Raw genomic sequence first — 24578 nt, 5'->3', positions numbered from 1 at the left:
ACATGCTGACTTTTGCAAAAAATAAAGTTTAATTTTGTACGATATTTCACATTGCCACACCCATTAATATTATCTTACATGGGTAAAAAGAGGGATAGTCGTATTTCCAATGAGGAGATAGCTAAGTCTGGCACTGACAGAATAAGGGATTACTCTAAATTACACAGAACCAGTGTAATTTAATATTCACTTAAGTGTCCTTGAAGTTGGGTTTTAATTCAGATATACTGACTCCTTGTCCACCCCCCCCCCAACTTTATCAGACAGTCTCTGGGAAACAAGAATATACTTGTTAAGTATGTGCAAGAATAATTATTTTAATTTATTACAAGAGTGCAAGTGAAACTTTTTCTTTTTATGCCAGGCTTATAGTTGTTATTCAGTGTCTGCTGAATTAAAAACAGCGTGTCACGTGCCTATTATCGTTCCTGGTTCACTGTAGTACATACTTATTAAGAGTGAGTTAATATTTAAATTCCTCTTTTTGATAAACGTATTTTAATGTAACCATTTTCTCCTAATGAAAATTTAAGGGCAAGGTTTACTATTTTTAAGAGTTCCAAGTTGAGGCCTAGCACGTCACGTTTGAAAGCTGCTTCCCTCCCCTCCCCCTAACCCCCATGTGAATTATTATACTTCCTCCTGACTGGTGCAATCCACACTTGCCCGCCAAACTGATGTCTGAAATACCCCTGAGGACTTTCTGTAGACTCCCAGCCACAGCTCGGAAACCCAAAGCCGTTTACACGTGAAGCAACCAAACACAGTCCACTAAGCCTAAGGTCCGCTATAGTGACGGCTCCTGTATAAAAGGCGAATGAGAAGGCAGCGCCCCCTTTGTTCCCACCCCCTCTTGTCAGCAGCAGCCTATCGCTTTTCTTTGTTGTGCGATCCGCATCTGGGATTGGACGGAAACGGGACCAGCGCGAGACCAGTGCGCACGGGCCAAACGCCGAGACTTGTCCGTCATGTGCGGCCGCCCGTCCACCCCGCCTCGCTGCGCGCCTGGCGAGGCTCGGGGGGCGGGGCCCGAGAGCCGCTGCGCCTGCGTTGTGGGCGTTCTCCCGGAGCAGCAGCTGCCGCCGCCGCCGTCGCCACTACCGCCGCCGCTACTGCTGCCGCCGTGTTCGGGTGTAGAATTTGGAATCCCTGCCTCTCGTTAACAATGAAGCAGAGTTCGAACGTGCCGGCTTTCCTCAGCAAGCTGTGGACGCTTGTGGAGGAAACCCACACCAACGAGTTCATCACCTGGAGCCAGGTACGGGTGAGGGCACGGCGGCCTCCGAACCCCCTGACTAACCGCCTCCTCTCTCCCTCCTTTGGGGTTGTCTGTCGCGGCCTGCGACTCGATGCCTTCTGCGAGGCGCGGGGTGGCGGGGTAGCGTGGGCCCCGGCGTTCAGTCTCGCTAGGGACCCTTGTATTGTTCGCGCGGGGAGCCGCGGGGGTCCGGGCCAGCCCTGCTGGCTCAGGCCGCGGTGGGGGAGGGGCAGCCCGCGCCGGGCGCAGCGGCCCGGGAGGCCCCGTAACGGTCCGGCTCCGTCCGCGTTCGGAACCGGCCCGGCAGCACGAAGGCGGCCAACGAGCCGAGGGCGCGGGAGCCACGTTATTGCACACTCATTCTCCGTCCTCCCTCCGGGCTCGCGGGCTACGAATCGCTGAGGACACGGAGAGCCCTGGGCGCAGGGGTTTGTTTGAGAAATCTTTACCTCAGCGACCTGGTTCTCACTAAAAAATATACTCCGCTTTGCACCTGAATCTTTCTGAGAGCAGTCAGGGATATAGGAAAATGTTCAAACGCAGTAAACGCAGGCTACCGGTTATCAATAGGTTTTCAGATTTTATGTAGAAAATGGTACATCATTCTTTGCGAATTTTGAGCCGTTTGTAGAAACAGATTTTTATGATTATTTTAATAAAAATGCTTTTATACATAGGTGTTCAGTAATTTAGAAGCTAAAATGAATCACTAAATTTCACTGAACAGTTGCTGGGAGAGTGGTATATGATGCCTTGATTGTTGGTTTGATCGCAACTCTGCCACTAAACAGGGATGACCTTAGTCAAGCTCCTTATCTTGTCTGGCCTAAGTTTCATCGTCCTTAAGATGAATGGGTTGCCTGGGTGATCCAAGACTTTACAAGTTCCAAATACTAAGATTCTAAGTAGAATGATTATTACATAAATAATGCATTTGCGTTCAAATGCACTCTCAGGCTTTTGGAATAATTTTGTAAAGTGGGGTGGATTTTTCTTATTTTAGGTGATCACCTGTTTGGGATATTTTCTTGTTTAGTGAAAACTACCCTCACAGTGCCTGGCACCTGTTAAGTGCTGAGTAAATGTTGCCTTCTGTTTTTCTCCCTTTTCGATTCCCTTCCTATTGTAGAAGCTCTCAGTTTTACTTACTTTTATCTTAAGAGGGAGCACTGTATTGAGTACCTGAAGTTTTTGACCACTGTAACACTGTATTCTTTCTCATATTACTGTCATTTGTTCATTTTTTTATACCCCTTCTAGGACTTAATTTTCTTGAAGGTCAGTATCATCAGCTGGATGGTGTGTATTAAGCATTCGATGAATCCTGTACAGTCGTACAAAGAAAGGTGAAAATAATAAAGCCAGCCGCCAGCATACACTTAAAAATAAACAGATGTGTCATGCTTTTCATCGGTCAGAAGGATTAAAAGTTGACAGGGATGGATCAGCACAGTCTGCTGTTACTCAGCCTTGTATTCATATTGGAAACTGGACTGAGAGTCCTCCACCCAAGCTGATTTTATCATACCTTTTTGGCTTGTATGGCCATTTAAAAATAACTCTTATGTATCCCATTATTAAGTCTAAACTTATGTTTTACTCATTTTCTAATATATAATGGGACAGTTGAAGTATAAATTCAGTGAGGGCAGAGACTGCGTTTGTGCCGAGGACACAATAAGTATTTAATACATGTTTGATGTATCAAGGAAATCCTTAGACTGTGTAATGGAAATGGTGAGAATGATAAAGATAGAATTATGCCTGAAAAGACTCTTAGGGGTAATCTGCTTTAGCCTCATTATTGTATAGATGAGGATTTGAGCCTTAGATTAGATTTCTTATCCATAATTACAAAGCTAGCTGTTATTGGAGGTGGGACCTAACATAGATTTCTGACCTCCCAGATTAGTCTTCCATCAACAGCACTTCACTTAATGTAGGTTGGTACAATATTTAGCGTTATATCAAAATGTTATCCTTTTGCAAGTCAGTGAACAGTTCTGGATTAAGGTTGTCTAGGGCTTAGCTTGGTTGCTTAGGAAGTCTGTCTCTCTTACTTTCCCACAGATTTTTCCAAAAGCAGTGTTAACAATGAAATGAAAGGTAAAACTAAATAAACAATGATGTTAAATGGAAAAAACAAAATAAGTTACGCTCATCTTTTAGAAGTTGCTATTTATGGTTGTTTCTGGTTTCCTTCAAACATATTTTGCTGAATTTCTGTTGAGGTAATTTAGCATTTATACTATCTGAGTGAAAATCATATTAAGACCTTTTAGAAGCAGCAGATGTTTTGGAAACCAGGCAATCTTATATGCAATTTTTTTTTTCTTCACTTGTGAAAAATAATTTATTCCTCTCGCTGGAGTGTAAGGTGAGCGGGGAGAAAAACCAACTGCAGTTTGAAAAGCTTGGCTTAGTATTCCTGAAGACTTACTTATATAACTAGTTTTCCTTGAAACTTGCAGTATGACAAAAATGAAAAGTGAAATACCCCCGTCCTTATGATGAATTATAAAAATGTAATATTCCAGGCAATCAAAATTATACTAAATATGTTATCAATTCAAACAATGGAAATGCCTTTAGATCCAGAGTGTCTTTAAAACATTTGTACATATTTTAATTTTTCCCATATTTTCCCCTAAAAAGTTTCTTTTTTCTTTTTTGTTTTTACATTTCCTATAGCTACAAACTTCTATATAGCTATTTTGGTTCTAGTAGGCTGTCTGTTGCCAGAATCAGGGACAGAGATAGTGCTGTTGGACAACCTAAAGCTGTTTTAAGTGTAACCAAGTCCTAAACAGAAGGCACCAGTTTAACTTGGAAGCAACTGCAGATACTTGATATTCAGGGACAAGAGGTTGTGGAAGTTGGAAGCTCTTGCCATTGATAGTGAGGAACAGCCTTTACTGTTACTGAAATTTGATAGTGTATTTTGAAGTGAAGTAGTTACAAAGGCAGGAAGGAACTGGAAGTCATTGTTTTTTAGTGTTATTACCTTTGTCTCTGTTCTTCAGATTGTTTGAGAAGACCAAGAAATAATTTCCACCAAAGACCTTTGGTGCCTGGATGGCTCAGTTGGTTAAGTATCCAACTCTTGATCTCAGTTCAGGTCTTCATCTTAAGGTTGTGAGTTCAAGCTGCACATTGGGCTCCATGATGGGCCTGGAGCCTACTTAAAAAAAAAAAAAAAAAAAGACGTCATACCTATCTGGTCCACCTTTTTATGCCCTTTGACATGTGTTATTTCTCCATCCCTCTCAAATCAGCAAGACAAGTCAGGAACTAAGAAGGAAATGGAGCAAAACCAGTATTGGACTAGTGCTTTCTAGCTATTTTGGATGAATTTGAGCATCCAGAACTTGATATTTGGGTATCATTTTGAACTTCCCAGCAGCCATTTAATTATTACACTATTCTCAAGTAAAAACAAAACCACAATGTGGCAGAATGGGAGTAAAATCCACCTTAAATGAGTCTACAGAAAAGTTGAAAGACTGATTGATGAGTATTTTTAATTTGTATACATAAGAGAGAGTGAGAGACTCAGAGTAGTTGGTGAACATTTATAAGTTATGGATTGTTTTAAAAAAAGTTACAAATTAATATTCTGAAGAATTTTAAAGTAATGGGACTGAAAGATGATTAGTAAGAATATTTTGAATGTTTTTAACTTACTACCAGTTCAAGCAGTAACAATTGTTATTATTTGGAAGCTTGCCAATCATTATGGGTAAAACCTAAAAAGAAGCTACCCATCTCTCCTGCCTCACTCAGTAATGGCTTTCTGACCCCTGTGGAATGTTTTGGGAGAGTTCTGTATTGTATTGTTTGAGCCTCACAGGTTTAAATGGCGGTAAGGTGGAATTCTTGCACTCAGAGGTTCTCTTCTAATTTTAGAGTAGAGACTGAAGGAATAACATAAGCAGAGACACAGAATATGGGCGAATGAGGGTTGTATGAGAGGGAGAGCACATGGCAGATACAAGCAAGGGGCAGTCATCATTTCATTTCATATAATCCAAGAGTTGAACTTCTAAAATGATATTTTGGTCCACTGTCACCAAAAATTCATTTATTTGATCACTTACAAATATTTATCATGAATATGTTGTGACCAGATAGTGTCCTAGGTAGTAGGGATTCATTCAGTAGTGAACAAAGTGGCTTCATAGAGCTTATATTCTAATGGAGGACACTGATATTAAAATGTAAACAAACAAACAACATAAACACAGATAATGTAGTTCAGTTAGTGGTAAATACCATAAAGGAAATAAAACAGGGTAAAGAGAGAGATCAGGGTGCAATTAGGAGACCAGTGTCACGTAGTATAAAAGAAGAAAACTGTTTTTAAATATAAAGAGGGAAAGTTTAGTAGAATTACGGTATCAGGGGGATTAGAGTAAAAACTCTAAAGAATATAGGATTGGCAGTTATAAAAAGAGTATGACCACACCTCACTTAATGGCAAAGAAGGCACTGGTGGAACTTACTGGAAGTTCATCCTTCAAGATATACTTTTTTTTTTAAATTCTTTTAAGATTTTATTTATTTATTTGACAGAGAGAGAGAGAGAGAGAGATCACAAGTAGGCGGAGAGGCAGGCAGAGACAGAGAGAGGGGGAAGCAGGCTCCCTGCTGAGCAGAGAGCCTGATGCGGGGATCGATCCTGGGATCATGACCTGAGCTGAAGGCAGAGGCTTCAACCCACTGAGCCACCCAGGTGCCCCCAAGATGTACCTTCTAAGGCAGAGGTTTGCAAACCATGGTTCATGGGCCAGTCATCTGTTTTGTAAATAAAGTTTAATTGGAACATAACCATGCACAATCTATTTACATATTGTTTATAACTGCTTTGCTGCTACAATGGCAGTATTATGACGTTATGATCTACAAACCCAAAATATTTACTATCTAATGCCTTAAGAAAAGGTATCAGCCCTTGTTCTAAAGCACCCTTAACAGCTGTTCATGGGGACCTGTCTTTCCAGATATACTCTGATTTGAAACCTCCAGAGAGAGAGAGAATGTTGGCCTTGTGGTGCTGACCTTCTGTACTGCAAGAGCTAGGTGCTGGAGAACCTGCTTGCACTGTAGGAACCTGCCGTTGTTAAAGAAACAGGAAATAGGAAGGAGAACCCCCTTCTTTTGTAGTATCTCTCTAGTGTCTTCCATTGACAAAGCTTATCACCATGCCATCTAGAAAAAGATATTTAAAGGACCCACCTCTATATTTGCAAAGCAGACAGTGAGGAATGAATTTGGAGCAATAAATTGATAAACTAGCACATAACATAAATGGGGTTTGTGGGTATTTTAGGTAGACTGATGAGGAAAGCTTCTCTGAGGAGATGTTTGAGCAGAGATCTGAACAGTTTGAAAAGATGGGCCAGGCAAAGGGGAATGGCAAATGTAAAGTCTTGAACGTGGCATGTTCATGTAATTGGAGAAGGCCCATGTGGTTAGAGTATCTGGAAAATGTAAGATTGAGGTCAGAGTAGGCAGGAGCAGGTGGTATAGGGCCTTAGGGCTATGGTAAGGACACTGGAAATCTAGGGAACTAGTTTGTAGATTATCACAGCTTTCTACTATGTGAGTGAAAATAGTGTGGCTGAGACTAGCATATTTGCAGTGGAGATGATGAGAAGTTGTTGGATTTGATATTTACTTCAAAGGTAAAGCAGAACTTACTAATAAATTGTCTGGAGTTGCAGAAAAGACAGAGAAGAATTAAGAATGACTCAGATTTGGCCTGAACAAACAAGATAAATGATGACCCCATTTGCTCAGATGGGGGAAAATTCAGAGAAATGCAGGTGGATATCGTTTGGCCATATTAACTTTGAGATTACAGTGGACACTAGTGTTACTTGAAAACTGTTTCGTTTAGCTTAGATTTCATCAACCACACTTGGTCCAAGGACCATGCCTAATTTCAGAGGAGGTGAGGAAGTTCGGTGATAGGAAGGAGAACAGGAATATTTTTGAACAGCCTGAATGACTTCTACACTCCCAGGACATCTAAGTGGAAATGTTGAACAGGATGTTTGGATATAAGACACTGGCATTCAGGGTGGAGTTTGGAGCTTATGAGTGGTAAAGCCATGGGACTGGATGAGATCATCTAGGGAGACAAATGAAGATAGAAGCTGAAAGACACGTCATTCTGATTTTCAGAGGGCAAATGAGAATAAGAAAACCTAGCAAAGGAGAGTGAGAAGAAACAGTGCAACAGGAGAAAAAACGGGAGTGAGGTCATAGAAGTTAATGGAAAAAAATGGTTCAAAATCTAGAAGGTGATCAATTGTGTCAGCTGCTGTTATGTATATTCTTATATACTTCTCCTGGTGTATATAAGCAGGAATTTAAGATTATATACTTATATTAAGATTGGAATTGCTGGAAAATAGGGTGTGAACTGTTCAGCCTGAAGATAGTTCAAATTATTTTCCAAAGAGATTGAATAATCTTATACTCCTGTTAGCCAAGCATGAGATTTTCCATTAATCCACATCTTCAAAACTTGGTATTATCATTCTTCTTAATTTTTTTACCAATCTAGTAGATGTAAAGTATTATCTCAATGAGGTGTTAATTTATATTTCCGATTAGTAATGTGTTCAAATACCTTTTCATATTTATTGGCCATATGTGTTTCCTATTCTGTGAAGTACTTCACCATTTTTCTATTGGGTGGCTTGTCTTTTAATATTTGTAGGAATTCCTTGTGTATTCTGTATGTTCATTCTTTGGGTCTGTGTATGTCTTCTCCCAATTTGAGGCTTATCTTTTCCTTTTGATGAATACAGGTTTTTAATTTTAGTAGAATATATTCATCTTTTTTGTTCATGCTTTTTGTTTCTTCAGGATGTTTTTTCTTACCTCTTCTCTAGGGAGAGAAAAATACTTTTCTATTTCTCTTTTTTTTTTTCCTGGAAGTTTAATAGTTTGCATTTTATGTGTAAGCATTTAATTCATCTGGAATTGATTTTTGTGTGTGGTGCGAGAAAACCATTTTCATTGTTTTCCATATAAATTTTCAGTTGTCCTAGCTCCTTCATTGAATGTTTCCTCCTTTCCATGGTGATGTGTATTGCTCCCTCTGACTTAAAGCAAAATTACAGGTAGATACTATGATTTTTGCTTCTAGGTTCTCTTTTCCATCCCACTGAACAGGGTTTTGTTTTTTGGTTTTTGGTTTTTTTTTTGCTCTTACCACGTGTCTTAATTACTGTAGCTTTATAGTGTGTTACTTTTGGGAGGGCAGCTTATCCTTTAGGAATACCTTGACTGTTGTTGGTCTTTGCTCCTCTGTATGTTTTAAAATCAAGTTCCATTAAAAAAACTTACTGGGATTTTAATTGAGATTGCATTGAAACTGTAAATCAGATTAGGGAAAATGGATGTCTTTATGATATTGAATATGCCCACAAACAAGGCATATTTTTAAGTTAATATTGTTTAATAAAGTTTTCTATTTTTTGGTAATTAGGTCTTGAACATGTTTGTTTGATTTTCTTCCTAGATATCTTAAGATGTTGTAAGTGGTGTTCATTAGTTAAAATTACATTTCTAGGTGTTGCTAGTAGTTAAAAATACGAATAACATTTGTATGTTGATAATAAATTGGTGAGCCAATCATTTTACTGATATGGGATCTTGAAGTGTACATCCGTACATCTGTGAATGATAGTTTTGTTCTTTCAGAACTTGATACCTTAAAAAAAAGTTTTGGTTTTGTTGTGTTTTTTTTTTTTTTTTTTTTTTTTTTTTCCAGTGGCTAAGATCTCAGAAGTAGTGATCATGAGATCCCTTTTTCTTATTTTTAAAGGGAATGTTTTTCATATTTCCCCCCTTAAGTTATTAGCCATTAAAATTAAGAATTTTTTTTAAAAGATTTTATTTGTTTATTTGAGAGACAGAGATCCGAAGTAGGCAAAGAGGCAGGCAGAGAGAGAGGAAGGGAAGCAGGCTCTCTGCTGAGCAGAGCGCCCGATGCAGGGCTTGATCCCAGGACCCTGAGATCATGACCCGAGCCGAAGGCACAGGCTTTAACCCACTGAGCCACCCAGGTGCCCCCAAATTAAGAATTTTTTAATTTATCTTTTTCCTGTTGATACCATCGAAGGGAGGGGGCATGCCAGGAGGGAGGCTACAGAAAAAAAGTTGACTTTGGTGAGTAGGAAGATGGATTTGAAATAGATAATAGGTTGAGAACAAAGTGAATTAAAGAACATTATGTAAAAATGTTAACAGATCAAAAATTTAAGTGTGAAATTTGAGATGGTCGGGGCAGAGGTAATAGATGTGATTATAGTTAATAAATCATCATACTTAATAAAGTCAGTAGTTAGATACACTGGAGTGGATGAGATTGCCTAAGGAGAGAGTGTATAAGGTATCATGATCAAGGATAGAAATCTGAAAAACACTACCTCTTAATAGGTGAATACAACTGAAAGAAAATATGAGATAGGAGACCCAATAGTATATAGTTTCAGAGCCAAAAGAGTAGAGTATTTAAGGAGGGGATTGTCAGTAGTGCCAAATGAAATGCCACAGAGAGGTGTGGGAAAATCAGGACTGAAAGGAAGGCATTGAATTTGAGATTTTAGAGAAAAACGGTCTGAGTAGAGTAAGGGAGAACAAAACCAATTTTTAGCAAGAATATGTAGATGGTACTACATTAGGGAAGGGGGCTTTGAAATATTGTTTGTTAAATTTTGCAGTGAAGGAAAAGACAAATGGGGCGGGTAGATTGAGAGGGAAGTAAGGTAAAGGAAGTTTTTTAAGATAGGAAAAAAACATGCATTTTAAAGAGTTATTGCCTAATAACCAACTCTGATTATCATCAAACTTTTTAAATTTTGCCAGTCTAATAAGTGAAAATCATTATTTTATTTATTTATTTTGTCTGTACATTCAATTATAATGAGATTGGGCCCCTTCTAAATTTTACATTGGGTTTTTCATCTTACTGGTTCGTTAGAAATTTTTAATTATGCAGTTACCTGTCATAAATATCTTAAAAATGTTTATGTTAATTGACTTAATTGAATTTTCATAATAACTCTATTATGACTTAGTTTTAGTTTCAGACACAATAGAATTCCAAACAATAGGGGGACCCAGGTGGATCAGTTGGTTTAATCATCTGCCTTCCTCTCAGGTCATGATCAGGGGACCCTGGGATCAAGCCACACATGGCATCCGGGCTCCCTGCTCAGCAGGGAGTCTGCTTCTCCCTCTGCCTGCCACTCCCCCTGCTTATTCTCTCTTTTCTCTGTCAAATAAATAAATAAAATCTTTAAAAAAAAAAAAATCCAAACAGTGCTTTAAACAGAATAGATACATATTTTCTTTTTAAGTCTGAAGATACCTTCTGGTCTTTTCAGCCATACTTAGTTTCCACCTCAGTGGTTGTTGAAGCTTTAGTCATTATCTTCAAGTTCCAAGAAGGGATATGGGATATAGGGGTTTGACACTTTGGATCTTTCCCCTTTTAGAAGCTTTTCTGGAAGCCCTACTCAGTCCATTCTATTTATATCTTAATTGCCAGGTGTGCATTCAGCTGCCTCTGTTTGTTAGGGGTACTGAGAAATGTAGTTGCAGCATCAAACAGAATTGTGGTTCTGTTAGTAAGAAAGTTTTTGCAAATGAATTTCTTTGTTTTTAAGGCTATATGATGTTCCATTGTGTGTGTGTGTGTGTGTGTGTGTGTATGTATGTATCACAGTTTCTTTAGCCTTTCTTCCATTGAGGGACACTTAGGTTGTTTTCATATCTTGACTATTGTGAGTAATGCTGCAATGAACATGGGAGCACAGATAACTCTGTGAGATACTGATTTCATTTCCTTCGAGTGTATACCCAAGAAAGGAGTGGCTGGATCATGTGGTAGTTCTATTTTTTATTTTTTTGAGGAAACTTTATGCCATTTTCCATAATGGCTATACTGATTTACGTTACCACAAACAGTATTATATGAAAGTTCCCTTTTCCCCACATCCTCACCAACACTTGTTATTTTTAATTTTTTTAATAATTGCCATCCTAAAAGATATGAAGTGGTAGTACCTCATTTTGGCTTTGATTTGCATTTCCCTGATGATTAGTGATATTGAACGCCTTTTCATACATTTCTTGGCCATTTCTTTATCTTTGGAAAAATGTCTCTTTGTTTTCTTTTTTAATCGGTGTCCTTTTTTTGCCTTTTGAGTTGTATGTGTTCCTTACATGTTTGGATTATTAACCCCTTATCAGATATATTGCTTGCAAATACTCTTATTCTGTTAGGTTTTCTTTTTATTTTGTTGTTTTCTTTGCTCTGCATAAGCTTTTTAGCTTGATGGAGAAGGTATGTTAATTAGCTTGACTGTAGTTGTCCTTTATGTATGTAAATATATTAAATCATGTTGTACAGCTTAAAAATACACAATTTTAGTTTTAAAATAACAAAAATAAAGTAGAAGAATTTGGAAATAGGGTAGGCAGCTAGCAGTTTCCATGAATAAAATATAAATTCTTACATTATGACTTCTAGGTTTGCATCATAACTTCCAAGAGCATGGTTATAAAGAGTGATTGAGCAGTGAGTTAGCATTGAGCTTTTGCTTTTTGGTTTCCAAATGGAGAGTTCATGAACGAATTTTTTTCTCCTGATTTTTCCCCAATTTGAATGTTACCCGTACTTATTACCTGTTAAATTCTCAAGTAGATTTGTTGCTGCTTCTGTTCTCTCTAATTCCATTTATTTATTTTTTACTATCTATTCTTTAGTGCCAAACTCTTATAAACACTAAAATTCTGTCACTTTTATAGGATAGGGTTAACACCCCTCTTTTCATTGTTTTTTGTGTTTTCTTGCCTGTTGTTACATAATTATTTTACAAGTGAACTCTAGTACCTGATATTTGGTTGTGTTAGCATCTCCTCACATCCTCTCAAAAGATTTTTTTGATTGAGAATTTATTGCGAATGTATTGGTTAATTAGAATTGACAGCTCTACAGTACTGTATAGAGAAAACTATAGTTTAATATTCTCTTAAATGTTCTGTATATTTATCTTTAGCTATGTAAAATTTTTCTATTATTGGAATCTTTTATTCTACTTTAGTTTTAAATTGTTACTGTAAAATACACCTAACATAAAATTAGCTATTTTACCCAGTTTTAACTATATGCTTCAGTGGCATTGGGCAGATATACATTATTAAGCAGCCATCGCTACCATCTCCAGAATGGTTTTCAACTTTACATACTGAAACCTCATACTCATTAGATAATAGTTTCCAAGTCTTCCTTTTTCCTAGACCCTAATAACCATTCTGTTTCTGTCTCTGTGAATTAGACTATTCCAGATATCTCGTATAAGTAGAATAATAGAGCATTTGTCCTTTTGTGGCTAGTTTACAGAATTTCCTTCCTTTTTAAGTCTGAGTACTCATTGTGTGTATATTCCAAATTTTGTTTATCCGTTCATCTGTCAGTGGACATTTGGGTTGCTTCCGTTTTTTGACTGTTGCAATAATGCTATTATGAATGTGGGTATACAGATAACCTTTCTGAGTACCTGCCCAGTTCTCTGTGAATATACACAGATGTAGAATTGCAGGATTATATAGTAATTCTGTGTACAGTTTTTGTAGGAACTACCATACTGTTTTCCATAGCAGCTGCACTGTTTTACATTTCCACCAGCAGTGAGAAGAGTTCTAATTTCTCCATCTCCTCCAACACTTATTTTTAGTTTATTTGGTGTTTTTAAAAATAATTGCCATCCTAATGGGTATGAAGTGGTGATTGTGGTTTTGGTTTTCATGTCCCTCATGATTAGTGATGTTAGGCATCTTTGCTTACATTTTATTAACCATTTGTATATGTTCTTTGGAAAAATATTTGCTCATGTCCTTTGCCTATCGCTTACTGGATTGTTTCTTTTTTGTTGTTGAAGTTGTAGAAGTTCTTTATTATGGATATTAACCCCTTATCAGATAAACAATTTGCATATATTTTATTTGATTCTGTGGGTTTCCTTTTCACTCTATTGATAGTGTTCTTTGCATAAAAGTTTTTACATTTGAGGTAGCTTCATTGGTCTGTTTTTGCTTTTGTTGCATGTGCTTTTGATGTTAACCAAGAAATCATATTAACCAAGAAATCATTACCAAATCCAGTGTCATGAAGCTTTCCCACTTAAGTTTTCTTTTCTTTTGTTTTTTTCAAAGATTTTATTTATTTGAGAGGGAGAGAGAACATGAGTGGGTGGAAGGAGGGCGGGGTGGGGGACGGCGGGGACAGAGGGAGAGGAAAAAGCAGACTCCCCACTGAGCAGGGAGCCTGATCTGGACTGGATCCCAGGACCCTGAGATCATGACCTGATCCGAAGGCAGACTTAACCAACTGAACCACCCAGGTGCCCCCTTTTCTATTATTTTTATAGGTCTAGCATTTATGTTTAGGTCTTTGATCCATTTTGAGTTAATTTTTGTATATGGTATAAGGTAAATTTTATTCTTTTGCACATGAGTATCCAGCTTTCCCAGCACTGTTTGTTGAAAATTCTTTTTTCTCCTTAGATTGGTATTAGTACTCTTGTCAAAAATCTTTGGACCTTATAAGTAAGGGTGTATTTGGTGGTTCTTTTTCTGTTCCACTGGTCTGTCTCTCTGTGTTTATGCCAGTAACATGCTGTTTTGATACTGTATTATAGTAAGTTTCAAATTATTTTTTTGCATGGAAGAAGACAAGTGACTTTAAATATTAATTATTAATCTGATAGTTTACTGAATTTTTAAAATAGTTTTTCAGTTATTGTGCGAAGATAGGTCTGTTGCAATTAATGATAAAATACGACTTCCTCTTACAATTTGTCTTTTTTGTCTAATTGCATTGGCTTTAAAACAGTGTTAAGTATTTATGTTGCATACTTACAGTATTTCTTTTCTTCTGATTTAATGGAAATTCTGATATTTCACCTTAGTGCATGATGCAGCTTTGGTTTTAGACATACTCCTAAACTTTTGAGGTTGACATCAAAAAGCTTAATTATAGTTTGGCAGTTAATTGCAGCTTGTTTCTTGTTGCTGTTAATAGTATCATGAAAGGACTGCCCTGTTTTGGGGTTCATATTGTATCACCTAGGAGGACTTCAGCAAATTAACTTTTTCTTTCTTTTTCAGAATGGCCAGAGTTTTCTGGTTTTGGATGAACAAAGATTTGCAAAAGAAATTCTTCCCAAATATTTCAAGCACAATAATATGGCAAGCTTTGTGAGGCAACTGAATATGTGTGAGTATGGGCAGTAGTTTATTTGGAGTACGTCATCAGCCACTGATTAAACCATTTTTTCCCATTAGGTTGATAAAGGAAAGGGAAATTTTTTACTTTTAATGTAGTCATCTAAATTTTTTATCTTTTTCAGATGGTTTCCGTAAGGTTGTGCATATTGACTCTGGAATTGTAAAGCAGGAACGAGATGGTCCTGTTGAATTTCAGCATCCTTACTTCAAACAAGGCCAGGATGACTTGTTGGAGAACATTAAAAGGAAGGTGAGCTATTTTTAATGTGATTTATTTGAGGCATTACCATATAGCATACTTGGCCAGCACAGTATTTCACCTGTTGAAATTAAGACTGTACAGAAATACACAGGTATTCCTTGTTGGGATGACTCAGACTAATAAAGCTTTAATTATTTCCTTCTGTTTTATATTTTTCTCTGCAGTTAGCTGTTCTGAAAGCTCTGTCTTCAAATATGTTCTAGAGGGAAGGAAAATGTTTACATTCTGACTGAGGGTGAGGAAGCATCCGTATTGGGATGGCTCACTCCTTCTAATTTAGCTTAAAAAATGTAAGCTGATAGAATGTTGACTCCCTGGAGGGCTTTTTCTGTAGTTCACTGCTAAATATCCAATGCTGAGAGCAAGTCCCTTGCATATAGTAAGCACTTAATAATACATTTTTAAATGAATGGTGTCTTTTGCTGAAATAAAATATTTTTACTAAATCCACAAAAGAGGGGGATAAAAGAGTAATGGACCATGAAAGAAAATGTCCTAGTGTGCAGCTGTTACTGCATAAATTTATTAAATGTGGAATGTGATAATAAAGAGGCTTGGGGAAATTACAGAGAGGTTGGTGAAAGGGAATGAAAAAAAGTGCTTAAATTTTTCCTGCTCGTGGAAACTTCTCCACATTAAAAAAAAAATAAGATTAATTATTTCTCACCCTCTGTCTTTGAGCTATGAAGTTTATTCCTTTTATAGAATCCTGTTTTGGGCTTTTTGGAACTAAATCTAAGTTCTTAAATGGGCTACAAAACACACTTAACAATAGGGAAACTTTGAATTACAAACATGATGTTTAATATTTTATTTCCCTAAATTTGCTTTTAAAAGGTTTCTTCTTCAAAACCAGAAGAAAATAAGATTCGTCAGGAAGATTTAACAAAAATTATAAGTAGTGCTCAGAAGGTTCAAATAAAACAAGAAACTATTGAGTCCAGGCTTTCTGAATTAAAAAGGTAAAATATTTCCAAATATAATCTGAATATAGAGGTTGGTATGTGTGTGTTGGGGATTGGAGGTTAGTGCTTTAAGTACTTAGTTCACATTGTTGAAGCCAGGATAAAAGGTCATTTTTCTGTAAGTATTGTTTCCCTTTAGTTTTGTAGCCCTTGATACCGCAATACTGTATTTTCTTGACAGTAGTCAAAAGAATTTATAAATCTGGGCAATTAAAACAATTTGATGCACGAGTCTCACTGATGAAACAGTAGATCTTTAAATCAATGTAGGAGAGAAATACAGTTCTACTTAGGTTAGCTTTCATATGATGTTCACAAACATGAGGGCACAGAAGCTGTAAAAAACACTGCATATATGACTTACATCTTCTTTATGGTGGTTTCATAAAACTTTCCTATGTTGGCCTATCTCTTAGGGAAAAATAGGACACAAAAAATAGGGGAAAAGGATGCAGGAAACTTGCCCTGCTTGGTATTTATCTTACCTAGACATGGTGAAGTATTATTTAAAACTTTTATCTACAGAAACATGCTTTTGTTTCATTGCAATTCTTGGCACCATTACTTGCCACAGTAACAACTTGTATATAGAGTAGATGTGTACTTCATCTTAGTAAGTAGTTGGCATTTTCTCTTATCCTAATAGGGGCCGAGGTCTTGAGAATAGTTATTTTATGTATTCTGTATCCCATTTCAAATGTGGGAGAGCTGTCTTGAAAGCTTAGCTATCTTTAGTTTAGCTGTCTTAAGTGTCTTCATTAAGAGAGTAACCTTGAACTTCATTCCCTTCTTGAATAAGGCTTAATTTTAAGCTGTCCAATTTTGAATATTTTATTCAATCTCTTATGCCAGTTTATTGTACGTATCTTGTGTCTCCTGAGATGCCCTTTGACCCAATTCCTTGAATCTCAGGTTTGGCCCTTAAGGAATGTGATCCCGGACTCATCCTCTAAGTTTTAGAGGTAACCATTCTACTTATGTTTAGTGGGCAGATGATAGTATCTTTTTAAATATCTGAGTCAGAGGAAATACCCTAGTTATTCAGTAAGTGTATTAAAGTTTTATTTTTAATATCTTCTATATGTAAGATACAGAAGTTCCTTTTGTAAGAGTTTAACTTGAGGAAGATGGATATTATGGAAATTGATAAGAGCAAAAATTAAAGTATTTAATAGGTGGATTATCTTTCATGCCTTCTCAGTGTTGTTGCTGCTAACATTTAGTAACTGCAATTTCAATAAAAGTTAGTGAAGGAAAAGAAACTGTTACTACAAGGCAAGTTACTGGTTTGTCATATTCAGACATGCTTTGAAAAAATTTTTTTTGGTGTTTTCATATGTTTGAAACAGATCTTAAGATAGATAGTTTTAGGGCCTGATTGACTTTTAGATTGACCTCAGCACTTAACTACGAATAATTTCTGTGATCTTAGGTAAGTCCTTGTAATTCTTGGGTCTCATTGTCCTCCTCTATAAAATGAAGTTAATAATTCCTTTCTTGGCTGACTTTATAGAAGTATAAACAAGAAGTACACATAAAATGCTTAGCATAATCCCTAGAGCATAAGTAGTGCTGGGTAAATGTCACTTCCTTTAAGATTCTTTTCCAAGATTCTTTCCTCAATTCACTTGGTAGCCATAATTGAAAGGTTAGTTTATTTTAAACAAGAAGTAATGAACCACATTCTAAGGGAAGTAAATTCCCTGCTACTATGTGGATATAGGCATGAGTCTTAAATTTTTATGTTTATATTGCCATGAGTAAAAAGTAATATAGTTAGGAAGGAATGGTTCTGGAGTTGTAGCAAGATAGTTGCCATTTTATGTAATTAAACCAAAGTTTTTCCAGTTTCATGAAGATATATAGCAAAGTTTTTCTTTTTTTTTTTTTAACTAAAGATATTGAGATCTGACTTTCTGACTAAATTTTGTTTTATTTTTTAATAAATGATAACATAGTGAGAATGAGTCCCTTTGGAAGGAGGTGTCAGAATTACGAGCAAAACATGCACAACAGCAACAGGTTATTCGAAAGGTAAGCTTTTCTCCTCCATGGCTATAACCTGCCTTTGTTTAATTATAGTACTATTTGTGACCCAAAAAAAGTCTCTGTTGAATAGTTAGTGATTGGTCTTAGTTCTTTTTTTCTTTTTTTTAAAGATTTTATTTATTTATTTGACAGAGATCACAAGTAGGCAGAGAGATAGGCAGAAGGGGAGGAGGAAGCAGGCTTCCCACTGAGCAGAGAGCCGGATGCGGGGCTAGATCCCAGGACCTTGAGATCATGACTTGAGCCGAAGGCGGAGGCCTAACCCACTGAGCCTCCCAGGCACCCTTGGTCTTAGTTCTTATATATTGGGTTCACATACAGTAGTGAAATTATGAAATCAAACGAATTAGGTCAACTGTTACATTTTCTTTTTAATAAGAAACATTTCTCATTTAGCTAAATATGGTTATTCCATACTCTCAGATTAAGTCTCACTAGTTTTTAGTAAGTGACCTTTGGCCTGATAGAACATCTTTAAAGATACTTCATTTTTAGAAACATAATATACTACCGGTTTCTTTACATTTTTTAATATGAATGACAGCCTTACTGCGTGGGTTTGTTGTTATTGTTTTTACTATTATTTTACTTGAAAGGGGATAGATATGGTCTTTGAAGACAGATGAATAAAATTTTCAAATCAGTTGACCAAATTATGAGTTCTAAAAAATTAGTCATCATTGTATGCCATTATTAGTCTCTGTGGAAAAGCAGTTAAAGTAATCTGTCGTAAAATAAATTCTGGATTTTAGTATCTGAGCTGAAAATAACTGGGGGAAACTGACAATCTCTCAGTTGCATTGTGTCCTTGTGATTTAGTCTTTTCATATCAGCTTTCATATGTTAATAAGACTTGAAACATAAAAGTAATTAAGGCAGCTATTTTTTGCTCATGAGTAAACTAGACTCTTAAATTTAAGCAACAGGTTTTTGTGGGGGGAGGAAGGGTGGGAGTACTTCAGCTGGTTTGTGCTGAGATGCCTTTAGCTAAAAATAGGGTTATGACTGACAGGAAAGATCTGGGTCTAGTGGAGCAAGCTTAGAACAGAGATGAATGGTTGCAGCCTTTGGCCTGTAGTCAGAATACTGGGGTTTTTTTCGTCTGTTTTTGTTTTTTTCCAAATCAGTATGCAGGTGAAGGTTAAATATAGAATTCACTTCTAAGTGTTTAGTCCAAGTGCATATATTTTCAGAACTTCCCGAGCTGATTCCAGCCTGAGCCCTGTTAAGAATACCTCATTTAAAACTATAGGTGTACAGTATTAAACCTGTACTTTATTTTTTAAAAATCTTTTAATCTTCTCCAGAAAACAATGTTTTATAGTTAAATACTGGCTTATAATACTATATTTTTTTTTCCTAAGAGCAGAGAAAGTTGGCAAAATACTTACATAACATTTCAGTTTTTCATGAAATCTGACATTCTATCTGTCAAATTTGAATTTGAATATATGTGGTTTTGTGGAGCTAGGGAGTTCTCATAATGCATAGTGATAGCTGATAATCTTCTCTCTGTTCCTGGAATTGCTTCAGACATCTGCTATATACTCCTTGGCCTTGGATTAGATGGAATAGAGTTACCTGGTACAGGTGCTTGTTACAGGGTAGTATAATAGTACCTGTTAAAGAACTTGTCAGGTCCAGAAGTCAGATGCTATAAATGTTAGATGCCTTTTCTTCTCCTTCAGGGAGCAAGCTTTGTATAGCATGATGCAGAATTGTCATAAGAGAACTAATATGTAAAATAAATGTCAGGAGAAATTTAACCAATGCTTCATATTCTTATAAATTCAACCACTAATGTTTTTAGAATTTTTCTATAATACTTAGAAATTAACAAAAGTGATTGAAGCCAAATTATTTCAGAGATACTTTTAGGCTTAAATTTTCTTTTCATCAGCCATCAGTCAACATTTGCTTTTGAATAAACAATTTAGTGGCTAATTTCCTTTTCAAGACTGTAATGCTGTTTAACTTTTATGCAAAGAGTCTAAATAGTCCTTCAGACACTTTTGGCCTTTATTTATAACCTCTCAGTGATACACTGCTTTTCATAGTTCACCATATGATCCTCACCTTTTTCTTTAGGAAGATGACAATAAATTTCATACCTTAAGCCAGTGATTCTCACATTCACATCAGTATCACCTGGAGTACTTGCTAAACATACATTGCTGGACCCTGTCCTCAGAATTTCAGGTTCAGCAATTTCTGGAGTGGGGTTGAGAATGTGTGTGTCTAATAGGTTCTTGGGCTAATACTGCAGGTCCGTGGACCACACTTTAAGAAAACTGCCATAACATGAAAGATTGTTTGCATGTCTTGATCTGCTTAGTAGTTTTTTCCTTTTAAATTTAATCTAGCTCTGAAGATAAAACTAGCTTCTCCTGATTGGCAGTATGGGTATCTTGGATGCAAAACTATCCAAACCAAAATCTGCTCATTGTTTATTTGAAAAAACTATATGTATTCCAACTTCAATATTGTGAATTTATTTTTGGATAACCTCTAGTTAACTCTATTTTGGGGTTTATCTCTATTTATATATAATTAAATACTTCATGACACTATATATTTTTTAAACATTTTATTTATTTGTCAGAGAAGGGGAGAGAGCAAAAGCAGGGGAAGTGGCAGGTGGAGGGAAAAGCAGGCTCCCCGCTGAGCAAGGAGCTTGATGTGGAACTCCACCCCAGGACCCTGGGGTCCAGACCTGAGCTGAAGGCAGATGCTTAACCAACTGAGCCACCCAGGTGCATCCCATGACAATATTTTTTATTAAGCCATTATTTTTCTAGAATAAGCCAATAAGCTTTTTCTACCTTGAAAATTTTATGCTCTCTTCTGAAAGCCAGCAGTCTCTTTTGCCTCAAATTGTATTACCTAGTTTAAGAAAAATGTTGCTTGTCACTTCCCCCCGCCCCCCAAGCATAATCTTCTTGAAAAAATTTTAAGTAAAAACTTAGGATCTGTATCTGGGCATGCATGGTTCTTAGCATAAAAACAAATAACTGGGCTGAGTATTAGGTAGATAAATGGATGGGTGGGTGGGTGGATGGATAGATGGATGGATGGATAGATGAATGTCTTAGGCATCTTGGTATCCTAGGTATCTGCAACTTTTATTTTATAACAGGTTATTCTTCTGCCTGGAAACTGATATTTCTTTAGATATCACTTGTAGGATGCACCTGAGATTTCAAATAGTTAAAATGTGAGAAATTATGTGACTTAGAATAGCAAATATATAGTATTTGATTTAATTTTCTAAGACTTACAATATGTACTTAGGAATTGAGTCTATGATGGAAAATTTTTTATTTATATTTTCCTTTTAGATTGTCCAGTTTATTGTTACGTTGGTTCAGAATAACCAACTTGTGAGTTTAAAGCGTAAAAGGTAAGTTTTTGTTGTAAAACACTTCGTTTGACCTATTCATGAAAAACTAAACATTTTAGTGTTTAACCATGAATGGCCTGCATTTCCTAAGTATATGTCTGTTGTCCCAGATGAACAGTCCTTGTTAAATTATACTCTCAGCATTTCATGAGTAGTGTTACTTCTTTCTGCGGTCAGCCTGCTAATGTTTTTCAGAGACAAGGATAACCTAAATGGTCACTTTACAGACACATACATAGTTAATAAGAAATCCATTTTTATTCACATTAGCAGTTTAATGTATCATTAGTAGGCTTCAGTGAGGGAAACTCTTAAAAGGTCGTCTGTTGAAAAAAATAAAAAATTTTCTACTTGATCTCATTGGTAAGGAATTTGAAAACCTGTATATTGACTGGCTTGTGATACCGAAAAATTTAGTAACTGCCATTGTCATAACTAAAGCTTAAGAAGGATAGTGGACAAAAGAATAGTTGGAAGGAGAAAAAACTTATCTTGTAAGACTAAAATTTTAGCAAAGCTTGGTTATGGTTATACTTTATGCTATGGCCTTAACTCTGCTTCCACAAACTAATTCTTATGATATCATCTACTTACTTTGTACTATGTTACTGTAGTTCATAAAGAGTGATATGGTTTGGTCAGCAATGAAATATATTCAGAGAGAGTAATTTATTTATTGTATTTAACAAAAATAGTACAAAAGAATGGCAAAATCAAAGTCCTGGACATAGTCATCCCCTAGTTTTTCTTCCTAAGATATGACCATTTTTAAGAGCTTATTTTGTATCACCACCTGAAATCTTTTATTATTAAAGTGTTTATGTTCATGTGAGGGTAAGATATTAGAAGCAGTTTAAATTTCTTGTATGTTTGCTTCACTGAATTTAATGTATATATGCTGATTTTCAGGCCTCTACTTCTAAACACTAATGGAGCCCAAAAGAAGAATCTGTTTCAGCATATAGTCAAAGAACCAGCTGATAATCACCATCATAAAGTAATTTTTTGTTTAAATTCTGTTTTATATTTGTTATCTCAAACCAGGTTTTATTACAACAGTATTTCATGCACTCACCTTTGCAAAGTTCAGTGAATAATAATCTAAGTGCTCATCCTCCAGCTTTATCAAATCATGACATTTTTTATTATTTGGTTTAGATTATTTTAAGAAATAAAGCATTATAAATACCATTTATTATATGATGATATGGGAACAAACCTGTTCCCAGATTTGTTTTTTGCCTCCTCTTCAGTCTCTCCTAGATGAATCTTGAATTAGTATTTATCATCCCCATGGTCCTTTTATATGTGTGAATTCATGAACAATATTTGGTATTACTTTGTATGTATTTAAACTTCATATAAATGATATTATTTTGCACATATTGTTTTACATTTTTACTTTTTTCACTTTGCTTTGCTTTTGAGATTATTAAACAGATTTAGTTCATCTCAACTACTACCTGATAGCAGTTGAATATTATGATAATGTAATTATGTATTTATCTGTTGGTTATTTTAGGTTGTTTCCAACTTTTATTATCAATTATGTAGACTAGATTTTTTAGCAGTTGCAAAACATTTTTGTTTACCTTTATTTTTGTCATGGGCTGTCTAGATCATTTGTCAAACTTAAACCCATTGGCAAATCAGTTCAGTCCAGAGTATAGACTTCTTTTAATAGATGATTGTCATTGTTACATTCACATCTTAGAATTCTAAATACTGCTTCAGATTTGTTACTAAAGTACCAAGATTTTTTTTCTTGAGTAAATCAGAGTTAACATCAGGTCTTCTTACCACTGTTTCAAAGTAAACATACCTAAGGATTGAAGACTTAGTGTAAATGGATGAAGATTTTTTAATTTAACTGGATTTATTTATTTTTAAGTCTTTTACATCTTTTGCCTCAGATTTGTCTACTGTTGAGATTTATAGATTTATTCATTATAATAATGAGTTTAATTTGCTTTAGAGAATTGAATGGCTTTTTTTTTAGGTACCTATGATCTGAATAGATCTGTAGCTGAATAAAAAAAAATATTGCTAAAACTTCAGGCTGACATTTAACTGTGGAATAGTTGAAAAATTTTTTTCCTATTAAAGCATTTTAATAAGAAAGAATAAGGCATATATCAAATAGAGTAGCTTGAGATAAAATAATCCTCATCAGCACAGTGGCCATCTAGTTATGCTTGAAATTCCTGGTGAAGTTTTAAGACTTTTTTTTTTTAAACCGTTTGGATATAAAAAATACTTTAAAAGGTGAAGATCTTTCTGAGGCATGCCACCTTCATGATTCCTTACAGTAAAAGAAATAGTTAAATAGAATGAAGTAACACACCTCCTACCTTTGCAAATTGGTTCAAATACCAATTAGTGTGTAAGTCCCATTAGGGCAGAGAACATAGCTAAATTGTTTCCTTAATATTTAGTAAATAATGGGTGCCCAGTTAGCACTTTTTAAATGGTGTCTTGTTTGGTAGTCAATATAATTACAGTTTTGTTATTTTTTGTTATTTTGTTATTTTTGTTATTTTCTCCCTGATTTAGGTTCCACACAGTAGGACTGAAGGTTTAAAGGCAAGGGAGCGGATTTCAGATGACATCATTATTTATGATGTAACTGATGATAATGCAGATGAAGAAAATATCCCAGTTATTCCAGAAACTAATGAGGACGTTATATCTGATTCTTCCAAGTAAGGAAGTTACAAAGTAAAATTTGTGAAAATATTGGTTACTTTTGTTATCAAAGAGCTTAATTCAAAACAACTTTACTCTGATAAACTACTATCAAACTCATATTTGGATTATTAAACTGAAAAAGCCAAATTATTTAACCAGATGTTCTCCCCTCAGCAAAAAGACTTCCAACAAAAAGTAATGAGAATTCGGATTTTTTTTAAATTTTGGAGTTAAACATCTTTAATTGATCCTTTGTCGTCTCGCATCGTATGATGAATCAGTATTTGTGATTAAGCTTCTCCCCAACTTTGGGGAGAACGTTTCCATGGAGAAAGAATGGACAGAATGAATTTATTGAATGCATTTGAAAATGTAATTGGTTCTTTCTCATATTGCTGATCTAGCTGTAGCCAATACCCTGATATTGTCATTGTTGAGGATGACAATGAAGATGAGTATGCACCTGTCATTCAGAGTGGAGATCAGAATGAACCAGCCAGAGAATCCCTAAGTTCAGGCAGTGATGGCACCAGTCCTCTCATGTCTAGTGCTGTCCAGCTAAATGGCTCATCTAGTCTGACCACAGAAGATCCTGTGACCATGATGGATTCCATTTTAAATGATAACATCAATCTTCTGGGAAAG

The 24578-nt window shown here is 35.9% G+C and overlaps 1 protein-coding gene across 4 annotated transcripts in view; it reads left to right on the top strand.

The window, feature by feature from the left end:
• The first annotated feature begins 1044 nt into the window (after window positions 1–1044).
• Window positions 1045–24578, top strand: part of HSF2 (heat shock transcription factor 2) — a 35478-nt gene continuing 11944 nt past the window's right edge. For 3 of the 4 annotated variants that reach the window (XM_080807259.1, XM_080807260.1, XM_080807258.1), the window contains exons 1-9: window positions 1048–1258; window positions 14450–14558; window positions 14692–14819; window positions 15669–15793; window positions 17755–17830; window positions 21184–21245; window positions 22155–22242; window positions 23799–23947; window positions 24338–24577. In XM_080807259.1, coding sequence (XP_080663385.1) covers window positions 1166–1258; window positions 14450–14558; window positions 14692–14819; window positions 15669–15793; window positions 17755–17830; window positions 21184–21245; window positions 22155–22242; window positions 23799–23947; window positions 24338–24577 — 1070 coding nt within the window. In that variant the 5' untranslated portion in view covers window positions 1048–1165. Of the gene's footprint in view, window positions 1259–14449; window positions 14559–14691; window positions 14820–15668; window positions 15794–17754; window positions 17831–21183; window positions 21246–22154; window positions 22243–23798; window positions 23948–24337; window position 24578 lie in introns of all 4 variants that reach the window. The other variant, XM_080807257.1, reaches the window with a different exon arrangement.

This window comes from Martes martes (genome assembly GCF_963455335.1).
Source record: "Martes martes genome assembly, chromosome: 6".
NCBI lineage: Eukaryota > Metazoa > Chordata > Mammalia > Carnivora > Mustelidae > Martes > Martes martes.
Note: the sequence above shows the minus strand (reverse complement) of the source record. Positions and strands in the feature narration are given on the sequence as shown.